Source organism: Myotis yumanensis, unplaced genomic scaffold (assembly GCF_028538775.1).
Source record: "Myotis yumanensis isolate MYYU_CA2020_CCGP unplaced genomic scaffold, mMyoYum1.0.hap1 SCAF_16, whole genome shotgun sequence".
NCBI lineage: Eukaryota > Metazoa > Chordata > Mammalia > Chiroptera > Vespertilionidae > Myotis > Myotis yumanensis.
Window position 1 is genome coordinate 34,925,925 of NW_027223767.1, and position 15,502 is coordinate 34,941,426.

A 15,502-nucleotide genomic window follows, 5' to 3' on the forward strand; every position below is an offset into this window, starting at 1 on the left:
CATTTTTGAGACACAGCTTTGTGTGTGGTACAGCTTTGTGCCTCTATAGCTTTCACCGTATTTTCAAAGGCATCTAAACCCTGTCAATGTTATGAACCATTTGTTTAATCTCATTTTAGAGATAAAGAATCTGAAGTTCAAGCTGGAATCTAGCAGAGCCAGGACTCACTCAGATCTCCCTCTGCCTTCAGCCCAGTGGGGTGGTGCTCTGACCGGGACCCGGCCTGGGGGGTGGTGAGGTCTGAGGCCGCTGAGGAACATGGATCCCAAGGGGTGGGAGGGTGCTTTACCAGTAGGGTTGCCAGATAAAATATTGGATCCTAGTTAAATGCAAATTTCAGTCAATGAATACTTTTATAGTATAAATACGTACCAAACATAACATGGGACATACTTATACTCGATTATTCATTTATTTGAAATTCAAATTTAACTGGGCATCCTGGGTTTGGGGAGGTTTGGTTGGTTTTTGTTCAATCTGTCAACGCTGTCTGCCAAGGACGGCCTCAGAGCCTTCAGTTGGGCAGCAAACACCGAAGCCCCAGCCAGTGGATATTAATGACTCTGTTTGAGACTGGCTACCCCCCGGCCCTGACTTGAGTGGAGGCACAGAGGCCCTTGGCCTCTGCTGACGGGACCTGTTGATTCTCTCTGTGACTTCAGTAGGCCTGCGGAGTCCTTGAGCACTACAGATATCCTTTATGCATACAGCCTCTCAGAAGATGACATTTCACAGGTCTTTGAAGAATAAAGATCAAGTTTATTGAATACAACACCCGCCAGAGTGCCTGCAGCTGTGTCACTGAGGCAGCTGGAGGGAGCGGTCTCGGTTTGGTGTGCTCGCTAGTGAAATTCCACTGGAGAGGGCTGCAGCCTCTCACTCACCCACTCAAGACACCATCGGAAACATCGTAAGACCTCAGGAGACCATTTCTTTAGCAAGGAATAAATAAAAAAAAATTAGTAAGAAAAATATGCATTTCATTCTTCTATTAAAAATAATATTTGCTGTAGGCAACCATCTTCCTGTTGCTCAGCCTTCAGCGTGGGAGAGGAAAAGAAAGAATACAGAAAAACAGCGTAAGGACATCTGTGCTGTCCAGCTTCATTTTCTGTTTTGTGCACTGCCCGGGGTGAACCTTGTCTTCAGGTTGACATATCAATGGGGTTGCTTCCAAGCAGCGTTGTTTTCCCATTTGTGTCGGGCAAGGTTGCAGAGGGACAGGGTGCCGCTGTCCGGTCAGTGCCATGCATGTCCAAGGAGCAAGGACTACCCAGAACTACGGGCCTTCGAAGGACCAAAGACAAAGAGAGAAACACTAGCCCCTAAGCCAGGCCATTTGCTAGAAGTGATCCACTACAAAAAAATAAAATAAAAAGTAAATCAAACCAGAAAAACAAACCAGGTTTCCGTGTATGAAGGTACTTGGAAAAGTTCTTTATCTCTGTACAAGACAAAATATTCAAGTTTCAAAATATTCCAATGGCCTGCTGACTCTGAACCTCCTTCTGCTGCTCTCCACGCCCCAGGATGCTCCGACTGGGGGGGAGGTGGGCCGGGTGGGAAATTAGCCAGCCCCACTGTATCTCTCTACCCACAACATCAAGGCAGCAAGATGGCTTTAAGAACTGGTGGCTTGGCCTGAGGAATGGCTTTGCTCAGTGGGAGCAGGGCAGGTTCAGAAATGAGTGCACAGAGCTCTTGGAATCGGGAATCGTCTGCTCTTCTTAGAATGTGGATGTCCTCCCGGGGATGAGTGTCCGCTCTCGCAGTCCTAAGTGCCATCAAGGGAGCCTTCCGTTCTCTGTAGTGACAAGACACAAGACAAGGTACGGTCACACCCCTCAGGACTGAAGACTGGCAAGCCGAATTGCAGACAGCGCTTCTTAAAGGAACTCCAAAGCAAGGCGGTCTTCTGCCGGCACCGCCCACACTCATTTCCCCCTCGCTCCATGCCTGCTCTGGAGGGCTTGCAGCCTCTACTGCCCAGGTGCCTGTTGCACAGCAGACTACCAACCAACTCCCTCCAGCACCCACTGTGCGCCCAGCACTACATCCCCTGGGTGCTACACTTACCCACAGAGGAAGACTAGTGAAGTCAAGAGAGACCTGTCTTCTTGCTCCAGCCCTGCCTCTAACAGAAGATGGACCTTCTCTAGGTCTGTGTTTTAATTTAAAAAATGAAGGACTGAACGCTGATGACCAACCTTGAATGTTTTCAAATTATATGATTCTGCCTTAAAAAGGAATGAAATTCTGATAGATTTCAACATGGATCCACCTTGAAAATGCTAGGCTAAGTGAACTAAGGCAGACACAAAGGAACAAATGTTGTATGATTCCACCTCTATGAGGTCCCCAGAGTATTCAAATTTAGAGAGACAGAGTAGAATAGTGGTTGCCAGGGGCTGGGGGGACAAGGGGGTGAGTGTTGTTAAAGGGGTACAGAGTTTGGTTTGGGATGATGAAAAAGTCCTGTGGGTGGATGGTGGTGATGATTGCACAGCAACGTGAGTGTACCTCACGTCACTAAACTGTCCACTTAAAAATGGTTAAAATGGGCCAGGAAGCTCAGTTGGTTAGAGCGTTGTCCCGATACACCAAGGCTGCAGGCTTGATCCCGGTCAGGGCGCATACAAGAATCAACCAACGAAAGCATAAGTAAGTGGAACAACAAATCAATGTTTCTCTCTCTCTCTCTCTCTCTCTCTCTCCATTTTCTCTCTCACTCTAAAATCAATAAAAATATTTAATGGTTAAAATGGTAAATTTTATGTTGTGTATGTTTTATAACAATAAAAAAGGGATTCCATAGGCCTTCTTGTAGTGTTCTCTAACTGCTTCATATGGTATTTATGTCACCTCCCACCCCCACCCCCATCAGTGACTAGACCCCCATCTTACCCAGGCAGTTCTCTATGCTGAGGATGCAAGAACCTGACACGCTCCCCCCACCCCACCCCCAATTTTATATCCTGGAATTCTTGACAAGCAACCCTGCTGTGAACTAGAAGGTGGAAGAGGTCCTAACAAACGGTAGGAGTTCAGAGGTGGAGCAGAATGAAGGTCTGAGGGGCTTCAGCTGGAAGCCCAAGGCTCTGCCTCCTCCTCTGCCAGGAGAGACCCTGGCGGGCGGGCCAAGAGAGCTGTGCTGGCCCAGGGGGCTGGAGGCCCGCCAGCCTTGGCAGCTACCCCCGCCCCATTTCCTCCTCCTCCGGAGGGTGACCCTGGTCCAGCCTTTTTGCAGGGCCCAGACCAAGTCCCTCCCCAGTCACCTCTGCTCTCCTCCGAGGGAAACCAGCACTTGGGCAGCTGCTGTCAGACCAGCCCCACAGACAGGAAGGGCTGGGCCACAGTCAGCTGCGCCTGGGGATTTTGAAGTAAAGGTGAACACGCTCACATCTAAGGCCTGTGCTTAAATCAGAGCCAGCCGTCAGCCACGCACAGACAGAGACGAAATCGCCCTGCTTTCTGGCCAAAGGTCATTTTGCTTCGAACACCCCGAGGGGATCTCTACTTCCTGCTTCTAGACTGTGCCCCTTATGAGCATTTCCAATAAACCAGGTCTGCTAGGCGCTCATTTAATTCTGCAACAACCGGGGGAGGGGGCTTTAAAACTTACAACTTACAGATGAGGAAACTGAGGCCCTGAGAAATCTGCCCACAGTGACATGGCTGATAAGTGGCTAATAAGAAAAAAAGTCCAGTTTTAATGGGGGTCTCTGATCCTACGTCAAAGCCTGGCTTTGGTTGAATCCTGTGCCTTGGGTAAGCAGGCGCCTTGTTCCCCTCTGTGATGGGGCATCTCAAGGCCAGGTCAAGTTCCCACATCCACACCCAAACCGCCACAGCGTTTGATGAAAAGAACTTCAAAATAGATGATAGTTTGCATGGTACCTTGCACATGTTTCTCATTTAACCCTGAAGAAACTCCTAATAATTATTGTTTGTGTTGTTGTCATCATCTCTATCTTACAGATCAGGAAGCTTGAGGAAGACAGGATCACCCAAAAGATGTCTGGAGAACTGGATCTCACACTCCAGTCTCCTGATCCCAACTCCTGGGCAATGCCCACTGCAGCCTCGCTGCCCGCTGGCTCCCAGGAGGGAGGAGGTGAGTTGTAAATGGGAGTTGCCTTTCTTCAGTAAGAAGGCAAGGTTCTTTCCAAGATCCCCAGACCCACGCAGGCCCAGATCCCCCCCTTTCGCTTAAGGACTGGGTGTTCTCTTCCACGTTATCTGTCTGCCTCCCTCCGCCACAAATACAATTTATAAACAAGGCAAAAATGGCAGAGGAAAATGAAGTCAGAGTGTGCCATTGAAGTAAGTCAAACAATACTAAATTGGTATTTGGCTGAGTGGCTATCTCATTGTTAAGATATTTCCTCCAATATGTTTTCAGAAGCACCGGCCATTAAACAACTGGGAATGATTGCCAGGTTTGATTTCAGGAAGGAAATCCCCTCCCATTTCCCTGCTGGGCAATTCAATTAATTTTCTCCTGACCCTCACCCACCAGCTGATTATTAGGGAAACTATACCTGCTTCTCTTATAAACAAAATGCTTTCACTTAAAGATTCAAAATTCCTTCCAACGGCTGGGAACCCCTGCTCTCCCATCAAAAGACTTGAGTATTTTGGAGAGCGGGAGCATCCTGGGAGCAGATTTCTGGGCTCAGGGGCCAGCTTCTGGGGAAAGGGAAAGTTCTGTCTGTCCTGGACCTTGGAGCCTCTGTCCAGAGAGACCATTTGGATTGAAGACAAAGTAAATAAGTCGGTCCTGCAGGTCCAGCAGACCTGCCTTGGGTGGACACAGCCATGTTTACTGCAGCGTCTCCTTATCTGGGTCCCACACTGCCCATGGAACAACAGTCTCACCTTCCACTCTTTCCAGGCCATGATGGCTGGGACAGTGACATCACTTTTTGGAGGGAGTCTTGTGTCATGGACTGGCTGGGGGAGGAGGGAGCCTGGACACTTAAATTCCAGTCCTGGCTCTGCTATGAACTAGCTGGGTAACCCTGGGCAAGCTGTTTTGCCCATTTGGGTCTCGGTTTTCTCACCTATCAATTGGGCTCCCTGCCCTTTACATGTAATAGTCTCTGATTTCAGCCCGGCCACTGGCTCACTGGTTGAGTGTTGACCTATGAACCATGAGGTCACGGTCAGGGCACATGCCCGGGTTGTGGGTTCAACCCCGGTGGGGGGGTGTGCAGGAGGCAGCCGATCAATGATTCCCTCTCATCATTGATGTTTCTATCTCTCTCTGTCCCTCTCCCTTCCTCTCTGAAATCAATAAAATATATATTTTTAAAGTCTCTGATCTCAGAAGTCTGGGGGGGGGGGGGGGTTAGGTTAGAAAAAGACATTCATCCATTCCTTTTGTCTTTAAACTGATAGCTTTCCTCCACAATAAGGATGTCAGCGCTTCCTGTCTGTCAAAGGCATAATGACTTCTCTGTTTTATAAGAAGGAAGACTCAGGCAAAGAAAGGAAGCCAGGGGCCCATTGGAAGGGCTACCAGCAGTCTTGCTGCAAGTTCTTCCCAGACCTTAAAGAAACAGGTTAGTGGGGCAAATTCTTCATCTCTGAAGATGCAAGCTGCCCTTCACTCCTGCACTGCTGCATGCTCATAAAAAGGCTGGGAATAGGAAGACAGGGGGAGATGGGTCTTTGCAACATTTGAACTTGGACTTCTGCAAGCCTTTTTCCCAAGCCTGGACCCTGGGCTAGCAGGAAATATGAACGTGGCTTGTTTGGAGCTAAGTGCCTTAGATTCCCAGTTCTCTGGGAGGGGGTTTCCAGGGTCTCCCTTCATATGTGACACTCTTGGCATGTGTGGCCCAAGTGCTGGGCTGAGATGCAATGATGCAAAGTGGGAGAGAATATTTGACATCACAACTGGCCCAGCAAAGCTGGCTGGTCTAATGACCCAATATCCATGGGCCCAGGGCTCCTGCTCTGAAACAGACGAGGCCAGTACATGGGTATAATCAGTGGGAATGCAGAATCTGGGTGAGTCTGGAAATATTTCACTGTTCAATGGACAATTTTTTTAAAAAATGATGCATATAAAATGTGTACTTACAGAATATCTGTTTTCCATGAAATCTGTAAAACAAAGGGTAACAGGGAAGTGAGCAATGCAAAGAGAGCGTGTTTGGGTCCTCCCACCCCAACATCTCAGGGGCTGATCCCAGAAGGGAAAGGGGAGATGATGCAGAAGATGCCAGACCCACAAGCTTACTGGGTTCCCAGGTTTATGGCTCTTTTGCCCAGACAGCTTCCCCTGGGCCCTGTAGCTCTGTGTGACAAGCATAGAACGCCCCTGGCCAGCTTATTTGGCATTTAAATGACATAAATATGTTTGTGTTGATTTCAGAGAGAGGGAGAGAGAAACATTAATTGACTGCCTCCTGCGTGCCCCTTACTGGTGATTGATCTGGCAACTCACGCATGTGTCCTGATTGGGAACCAAACCAGCAACCCCTCATTGCATGGGACAACGCTCAAGCTCAACAACTGAGCCACACTGGCCAGGACTCACTTGACATTTTAAACAGTTTTAAAAAATTAGTACCACCTATTATTTTAGGAACAAAGCTGAAAACCATAGAAAAGTAACAGATAAAAGTATCTCCAGTTCTACTCTTCGAACCCTATTGACATTTTTCATCTTTTCTGCTACCAGTAGGCTTCTTTTGGAGTTATAATTATACAGTACCTGCCATTTTATAGCCTATCTTTTTCACATTGCATGGTTTTGTAAACATTTTCTGGTACCTTCTTAAACATTATCGTTAGCAGCTGCATAATAATCCTTTGATGGATGTTTATTTACTTATCTAGTTCCTTGCTTTAATAATTTAGGTTCTTTCCAAGTTTTTGCTATTTTAAATAATGCTGCCAGTATCTTCTTTGGGAATAAAGCTATTTTCATATGCCTTACTAGCCTGTCCATTCCCGGGAGTGGAATCAATGGAGCAGAAAGTATAAACATTGCTGACACTCTTGGCATGTGTGGCCCAAGTGCTGGTCTGAAGGGCAGGACTGCCACATCCCTGTCCCTGAGGAGACTCGTTTCAATTGTCCGGAGACCACACTGTCTTCTTGCCAGAGTGCATGCTGGGACTAGCTGGCCCTGCCAGGCTTCAGTGATGAAAATGGCCCTGGCCAAATGTCAGGAAGAAGAGAGTAGGGGTAAGAAAAGCCAATGAGACCGGCCAGTGTGTTCAGTAGTTGAGCATTGACCTATGAACCAGGAGGTCACGGTTCAATTCCCAGTCAGAGCACACACCCGGGTTGTGGGCTCAATCCCCAGTGTGGGGCATGCAGGAGGCAGCTGATCAGTGACTCTCATCATTGATGTTTCTCTCTCCCTCACCCTTCCTCTCTCTGAAATCAATTTTAAAAATATATTAAAAGGAAAATCAATGAGAACGGGAGGCTGAATTGTCCCTGACTGCATTAGTTAGAGTTAGTTTTCACTGCAAGAGATAAGAAAGGGGTATGATTTGCCCCATTGGGCAAGACCAGGCCCCAACTAATAGCAGAGTTTGTGAATGGTCAGTGACCCACATGTTGGGGCTGATTCCTAGAGACTGTAGACATAGGCATACAGACGGAGAAGCCACAGGGACCTCTTGTTATCTGAGGAAGGCCCCGAGAGGAGATGTAGATTCGAATTGGGGGTGGTTGCCATTCTTGATGGCTGTGGGGTGAAGGCAGGAAGGCCATGACCCCTCCTCAAGCCCCCAGTCTTACTGGTGGAAGGTTTCTAAGGGGCCTCAGTTTCTACCAGCCGCCAAGCTCAAACCTGGTCCCTCCTAAGTCTTGGGGCCCACCTGTTACAACCCTTCTGTTTCTTTCTCTAATTTAGAAATATCCTGTTTCCACAAGTCCACTTCCCCCTCGAGCCTGTCTTATCACAGCTCCATTGTGTGTCCCCTCCAGAAGGAACAGGGCCAGCAGTTCCTAAGGGGCCCCTTCTGTCCTGGCCGGGACAGAGGCAGGCGGCAATGGCCAAATGGATGAATCAGCCCGACCATGAAGCTGAGCCATTGTGTAAACTTCCACACATTGAGTGAGGTGGGCAGCACCCCACCCCCACCCCAAATCTGACCTGGGAGGATCCAAAGGACCCCATGCTTCCTGCTCCCCCAAAGCCCCAAAGGCTCTGGAATGAGACGAACTAGGGAGAAAGCCTCAGTCCGTGTTTCCTAAAGCAATCTGAGCACAAAATGCTAACATTTGAGTCTGCTGATATACACCAAGTTTCTGTACACAAGTTTCTGTGGGGTTTTATTTTTGTTTTTGTTTTTTGTAATAGAGGAACCACAACAAAAATAGGATCTGAAGAACAGTATCCTCCCCCCGCCCCCGCCCTCCCCGAGTATGTTTTTACCCTCTCGAAGTCCAAGCCTGGGCTACTCTGGTCCTCGCAGGGGGGGTGGGGGTGGGGACTAGCCCTCGTGCTCCTCTCGCCCTCCCAGAGGGGACATGGCACAGAGGCCCACTGTTCTATTTTCTAAATGACCAGCTACTCCTGGTTTACTGGGTTTCTCCCCCTTAAGAAATATCTGATAGTCTGAATCCCAGGCAAAGGGAAGCAGAAGGTGGAGGCTGAGTGAGCAGATACTCAGGCAGGAAGGAGGGCTCTGTCTGACCCAAAAGGCTTAGGTTAGTGTCTGGAGCGGGACTGGGCATCTTTTCCCAGGGCCTGGAGTTGTCAGGGGGACATGCCAAGGTGGGTACAGGGCACCTAGAGAGGAAAACCAGCTTTGCTGTTGGAAGATCGCGGGAAGTGAATTCCTCTGAGCCGGGGTTTCTTAACATTGGCACTCTGGGCATCCTGGTCTGGAGCAGTCTTTGACTTGGGACTTGTCCTGTGCACTGGGAGGTGTCCAGCAGCATCCTGGCCTCCACTCACTATAGGCTGTAGCATCCCCCTCCCCCCAGGTTATGGCGACCAAAAGTGTCTCCAGACATGGCCACATGTCCCTACATTGAGAACCACTGGAGTTCTTTCACAGGGAAGAACTTGACCGTGTTGCTAATTGTAATAAACCACTTTACCCTTCTGTTTCAAAATCCAGTGTAGACATAGGCTAATGGGTTTTGCTTTGGATGACCTGCGAGCCACTTTATAAAGTATTTTCAGAATTAGCTGGAGCCCATTAAAATGTGCCGAATCAGAGGTAAACTTTCCTGGCCAGAAATTACAGTTCACACAATCGTGGCTCAGCCAGGCTGAGGGAGCTGCTGAGAGCCATGGACCGCCATGCGTTTACAGAGAGGCTCCCTACACAGCCATCATTTCTCTAGGAGAATAAGGAGAGAGAAAGAAAATGAAATCATTCCTTGGCTTAGCCAGGACCAGACAGAGAGGAGGAAGACGGTGACAGAGAAGTGGTGGGTATGAGGTAGGGGTTGACTCCAGGTCACCCTGCAACCCAGAGCACCAGAGCCAGGAACAAGCCCCGGGAAGACACCGCTATCTAACTCACAGAGCTCAGGGGAGTAACCAATTACCCTGCAGGAAGTCCTCAGCCACGGGACGGGAGTAGATCGGGTCTGCTTACGTGTTAGGAGAGAGGCACCACCCTGTGACCTCGACTACTTTCTCTAACCGCTCACCTCTTCAGACCACTACATCACTGCTTCAGCCTAATCATCAGCCATAACTAGAGCGGCTACTGCTGACTCAGATTTGCAAATAAGTGAAAAGGGAACAAGAACTTTGGGAAATCTCAAGTGCTAAGCTTGCAGATCTAAACCATGAGGCATTATCAGCATTTTCTCCATTTCCCTAAGAAACAGAAGATTACAGAGACACAAAACCTCTCAATTTGGTTTCTTTCTGATGTGATTTTTCTAGTTCTGGGCACCCCTCTCCTTCCTTCCCTAACATGTGGCAACAAATCATCTTTTTTTCCCTTTAATTTAATTCTTTATTATTTAAAGTATTACGTATGTCTCCTTTTCCCTCCATTGATCTCTCCCTGGTCATTCCCACACCCTCCCTGCCCCCCTCCGCCCCCCCACACACATGCCCTTACCCCTCTACTGTCTGTGTCCATGGGTTATACTTATATGCATGCATACAAGTCCTTTGGTTGATCTCTCACCACCACGCCTACCCTGCCTTCCCTCTGAGGTTGGATGGTCTGTTCGATGCTTCTATCATCTTACAATTGGAAAGGGGAGAAGATCAAAGACCAAGAGGTTTCCTTTCCATAGACTAAGAGTAATTGCTGGGACAAGATGTCAGATTAACTACATGTCAACATATGGTAGGCTCTGAGTAGACAGAATAGCAGACGTGCATGGCCATGGCCATGACTCAGTGGGAGACGTGGAGTTGGAAGAGATGTCCCCCTCCTCCCCATTTCATTTATTTTATTATTACCGTGCTTTTTAATCATCACCCAAGGACTTGTTTATTGATTTTTAGAGAGAGAAAAAGGGAGAGGGAAGGAGGAAGGGAGGGAGGGAGGGAGGGAGGGAGGGAGAGAGAGAGAGAGAGAGAGAGAGAGAGAGAGAGAGAGAGAGGAAGAGAGAGATCAGTTGCCTACCATCCATGCCCCGAGTGGGTATCAAACCCACAACCTGGATATGTGCCCTGACTGGACACCAAACCTGCAAACTTTTTGGTGTATGGAAGGACGCTCCAACCAACTGAACCACCTGGCTGGGGTCCCCTCCTCCTAATTTTAAAGAACCCACCTGCCCACTACAGCCCTTCCTTATCCACCTTAGGGCCACATACGCTCCTGAGGGACACTGAGGGTGTTTACAGCAATTCTGCATGGGTCAGGGGCATTTTGTTGAGAATTAATGAGAAAACTACCACCGGGGAGAGGGGGAGAAATGAGGGGTCAAGTCATATAACCTGCTAAGGCAGTGGTTCTCAACCTTGGCTGCACATTAGAATCACCCGGGAATCTTTTTCAAATCCTGATTTCTGGGCCTCATCCTCCGGAAATTCTGTTTCTTTGTTATGGGGTGGGGCCACAACATTAGTAACAAAGAAACAGAATTTCCAGAGGATGAGGCCCAGAAATCAGGATTTGAAAAAGATTCCCAGGTGATTCTAATGTGCAGCCAAGGTTGAGAACCCCTGTGCTAAGGGCAGAGTTGAGACCAAACTCCAGGTCTCCATCTCCTATGTAGGATGTTCTCCATCAGGTTCACAGTACAAAGAACCATCCAAGCAGGACTCCGGCCAATGTGAATGCAGCGGAAACCCAGTAACTGGGCCCCTGAGATCCCTGACTTAATTCAGACTTGAAGGGGAAACTCGGGCTTAAAGGCAAATACCTAGGTGGTCTTGGAGTCAAGGGTGGATAAAGGGTTAAGTGACTCGTAGAAGTGACTGATGACTCCCTCCTCACCAACATGTTCAGGAGGATGGATGCTTCCAGACTGACTGAGGCATAGACTGAGACTCTCTGAATGTCATAACTGAAAGGCAACTCAAGATCATGCTTTCAACCACCTCCTTTGACAGATGAAGAGGCGGAGCTTAGTCACATTCACAGAGGCACAAAGTAGCCTGCTTGTTGTTGGGGCTGAGGAGAGAAGGGGTTTTGTTCAGTGGGGAGGAAGTTTCAGTTTGGGAAGATGAAAAACTTGTGGAGACGGATGGTGGTGATGTTGTCCAATATTGTGAATGGATTTAATGCTCCTGAAATGTACACTTAAAAGTGATTAAAATGGCAAGTGTGCGGTATACTGTACCACAGTTAAAATAAATAAATAAGCCCAGCCATTGTGGCTCAGTGGATGGAGTATCAACCATGCACCGAGAGGCCACCAGTTCAATTCCGGTCAGGGCACGTGCTCAGGTGGTGGGCTCCATCCCCAGTAGGGGGTGTGCAGGAGGCAACCGATCAGTGATGCTCCTCTCACATCAATGTTTCTATCTCTCCCTCTCTCTAAAAATCAATAAAAACATATTTCTAAGTAAATAAACAAATAAATAAAGCTGAGCTTGGAGACTAAAGCCAAGGTCACAAAGACCTGTGCCTCCCACAGCCTACGAGATCCTTACACTTCTCAGCCAGGTCCTACCCAGAGCCCTGCCCTGGGGCTGCTCCTTGGAGGGAGGCCTGCCCGGTGCCCTTTGGCTTATCTAGAAAAGCAGTTTGCTTTTGTACCACTCAGGGAAAAATGGGGTTTAAGAGCCAGAACTACGCCCTGTGAGCCAGTTCCCGAAATAGCCAGTGCTGAAGTGCTGCCCGTTGGAAGACGCTGGGGAACTGAGGAATTAAGGTGGAGAAAAATAAAAAATTAAGAAGGAAAGGTCAGATAAGACTCAGCTCTGCCCTCAGCCTGCTTACTGACCTATCCAGAGACCCTTCCCCCACCAGGGCCTTTGTTTTATTGTGGATCTCCCTCTCTCTCTCTCTCTCTCTCTCTCTCTCTCTCACACACACACACACACACACACACACACACCATTATCTCTGCTGTCCACCCTGAGCCATCCCTCCAGGATCAATGAGGGTAAGAAAGGCCCTACCCCTTCACACAAGAAGCAGAGCAGAACTCAGAGTGACACAATCAGAAGGGAACTCAAAGCATCTAGAGCAGGGGTGGGGAACCTTTTTTCTGCCAAAGGGCTATTTGGATATTTATAACATCATTCTCAGGCCATAAAAAATTATCAACTTAAAAATTAGCCTGCTGTATTTGGTCCAACATTTAATCAACTCACCCCTAATGCCTTGGCAGGGCCAGACCAAATGATTTCTCGAGCTGGACGTTCCCCCACCCCTGATATAGAAGATGGTTCTAAAAGTGTGGTCCCCAGACCAGCAACAGCAGACGTGGCTGTGGGAATTGGCTGGAAATGCCTATTCTCAGCCCCACTCCAGACCTACTGAGTGGGAAATGCAGGAGGTGGTGCCAAGCCACCTGTGTTTAAACAAACCTGGAGAGCCCTGTCCTACATCCGAGCCCAGGCCCCTCATTTCACAGAGACCGAGGTCCAGAGGGGTTCCATGGCTCACTCAGTCACCCAGACCAGACCAGGCTGTTACCCTTAGCTCCTGAATTAGAGAGAGTGCAATCCTCTGATTAAGCTGAAGATAATGTGGAAACCAACCAAACAAACAAAAAAGGGGGAAAATGTAGAAGCTCACAGCCAATCGGTTTGGCAACACAGAGAGGATGTGTGAAGGCTCTGCAGCCAGCTCCCTGGCTTTGAGTCCCTGCTCGGCCACTGCTGGCCTGGGCACCAGGACGGGTTATTTACCGCCGGGGCCCATTTCCTCCTCTGCAGAGCAGGAGAAATAACAGTGAGCATCTGACAGTAAGAGGAAGAGAAAGAAAAAGAAAAGAGGAATCAACCAAGGCCTCTTTATGCAGCAGCCGAGCGGGAAACCACTCAGAAACAGGATGTGCCTTGGCTTCCAGGACGGGAACCAAGCCCAACTGACCCCTGGTGGCCTAGACGGGAGCTCCCTGGCCTGGGAGTCGGGAGATGGCTTTGGTCTCACCCTGGGCACTGGGGTTCCAGTTCCTCTTGTTTTTTCCAGCTAAAACAGACTGAATGCTCACTCTAGGGTAGAGATAATACACTGACTGCATGTGTGGGGTGGGTAATTAGCACCATCTCCCCTGACCCTGTCTCATCCCCCTTTCTCATTGAATTCCATCTCCACTTAACAGGCGAAGAAATTGAGCCTCAAAGAAGTTAGGCATCTTGGTCAAAGGGTCAAAGTCACACAGCTGGTAAGAGGCAGGAGAGGTTGATGACTCCCAACACAACAGGGCCCTTCACTGTCTTGAATCCCTCCCTACAGGGTTGGGTGCCTGTGGTCCATTCCATCCCAAGGCCAGAGGGAGAAGTCACATTCCAACAGCCTGGCACTGAGGGCTCCGGCATCTAGAACCAGCCTGGGGACCCCGAGAGAACCCACTTGAGCAGCTGCCTCAACGCAGATGCAGGGAACCAGAATACACCTCCCCCAGATACGCCACTTTGGCACAGCAGTGATTTTGAGCTGGAAGCAGAGAATCAACGGATGCAGAAAGAAGCCGTCTGGGAGCTTCTCTTATCGGAGTAAAAGCAGAAACTTCTGAGACCTAAGAACTGCCCTAAACCCCCTGCCCCAGGAAGTTTTATGGTCATGAAGACTCGGAAAAGCTGGTGCCGAGGTGGACATCTATAAATAAGCCTGACACCCCAGTAGGGTCCCCCATATATTTACCTTCCCACAGCTCTCTACCTGGAACCCCTTTTCCTTTGTTTTGTCACTTCTCTATGAATTTATTATTCTTGGTTAACATGCCAAATAAGCCACAGATTTTAATCCCTCCACCGAGTCACTTATCACCTGCTTGTTTTTCTCTCATTAATCTGTCTTTTTTTCAGCAGGGCCCCTAACAACAACCCTTGGGAATCCACACTGGGCGTGGCCTTCCTCAGCTGGAAGGGGCCTCCAGGGATAGCCTTAGGTGACTACAGACCCCAAGGCCTTATCCCTGCAGCCTGCGTGCCTACCAGCTTCCCTTCCAAAGACAGTGCCGCTCAGGGATCAGGAGCATGGAGCCTGGCTCTGGGGTGGACTAGTTCTCAGGGACTTGCTTGCTGTGTGACCTCGGGCAAGTATTTTAACCTCTCTATGCCTCAGTATCCTCATCTGTAAAATGGGGTTTATTGTGAGGATTGAAAGAGATCATGTAACCTAGACCACTTGGCACAAAAGCTCAATAAATGTGAGCTTTTGCACAACCAAAGCAACTGCAAGGGAACCATGTCTGGGACCATAAGAAAAGCAGAAGAGCTATTTTTGCAGTTACTAAGCAGGACCAACCTTGAACCCTACCTGACCTTTAGCTTTCTTTCTATTACATGGACGAACAGAGAGAAGAACAGAGAAAGCCTGTTTATTTCCAAATTTACATTTTACTAGCTCTGAATATATTGAAAATGCAAAATGAGATACTTAAGTCAAAAATTCCCCAGCAAATGGTTTTCAAAAATTATTTAGTGCTGAGTCCCACAAGGGGCTGAATTTCTGCTCCAGCCATGAAATAGCATTAAAAAAAAAAATTACTTAAGGAGTGATTCCTATTTCAGAGAAAAAGTAGGCTCTTCAGGTAAGACAGTTACCTGTCTTCTCAAATGTTGTCAGCATCAGAAACATCTGGGAACATGTTAGAGTTCAGATTCTGGCGACTGTGGTTCTGTGGGTCAGGCTGGGCCCGGGACCATGGCTGCTTCTGGCCTGTGGACCACACTTGCATTAGCCGGGCTTTACCGAGTCTCCCAGCCCTTTTTAAGAATTCCCTTCTAAAGAATTCATTTAAATAGAGGTCTGTTGTTCAAAGGAAGAGATCCCTCTAGCAACTGTCTCCCCCAGGATGCTTATTATGCCTTTTACGTTGCAATTTGTTTTCAGAACTTAAAAGTAATCTCTGTAGATTTCATTTCTGCAGAATGGAATGCAATAATTATACAAAAAAATGAGGTGGTTGGGAGCATCCCGGTTC

The 15,502-nt window shown here is 48.4% G+C and overlaps 1 protein-coding gene across 8 annotated transcripts in view; it reads right to left on the bottom strand.

Annotated features, from left to right (window-relative positions):
* Positions 1–739: 739 nt before the first annotated feature.
* Positions 740–15,502, bottom strand: part of PECAM1 (platelet and endothelial cell adhesion molecule 1) — a 51,859-nt gene continuing 37,096 nt past the window's right edge. For 3 of the 8 annotated variants that reach the window (XM_070394870.1, XM_070394868.1, XM_070394865.1), the window contains 3 exons: positions 15,123–15,237; positions 6,090–6,112; positions 740–1,805 (listed from right to left, as the gene is read on the bottom strand). In XM_070394870.1, coding sequence (XP_070250971.1) covers positions 15,131–15,237 — 107 coding nt within the window. In that variant the 3' untranslated portion in view covers positions 740–1,805; positions 6,090–6,112; positions 15,123–15,130. The remainder of the gene's footprint in view (positions 1,806–6,089; positions 6,113–15,122; positions 15,238–15,502) is intronic. The other 5 variants (XM_070394871.1, XM_070394867.1, XM_070394872.1 and 2 more) reach the window with 3 other exon arrangements.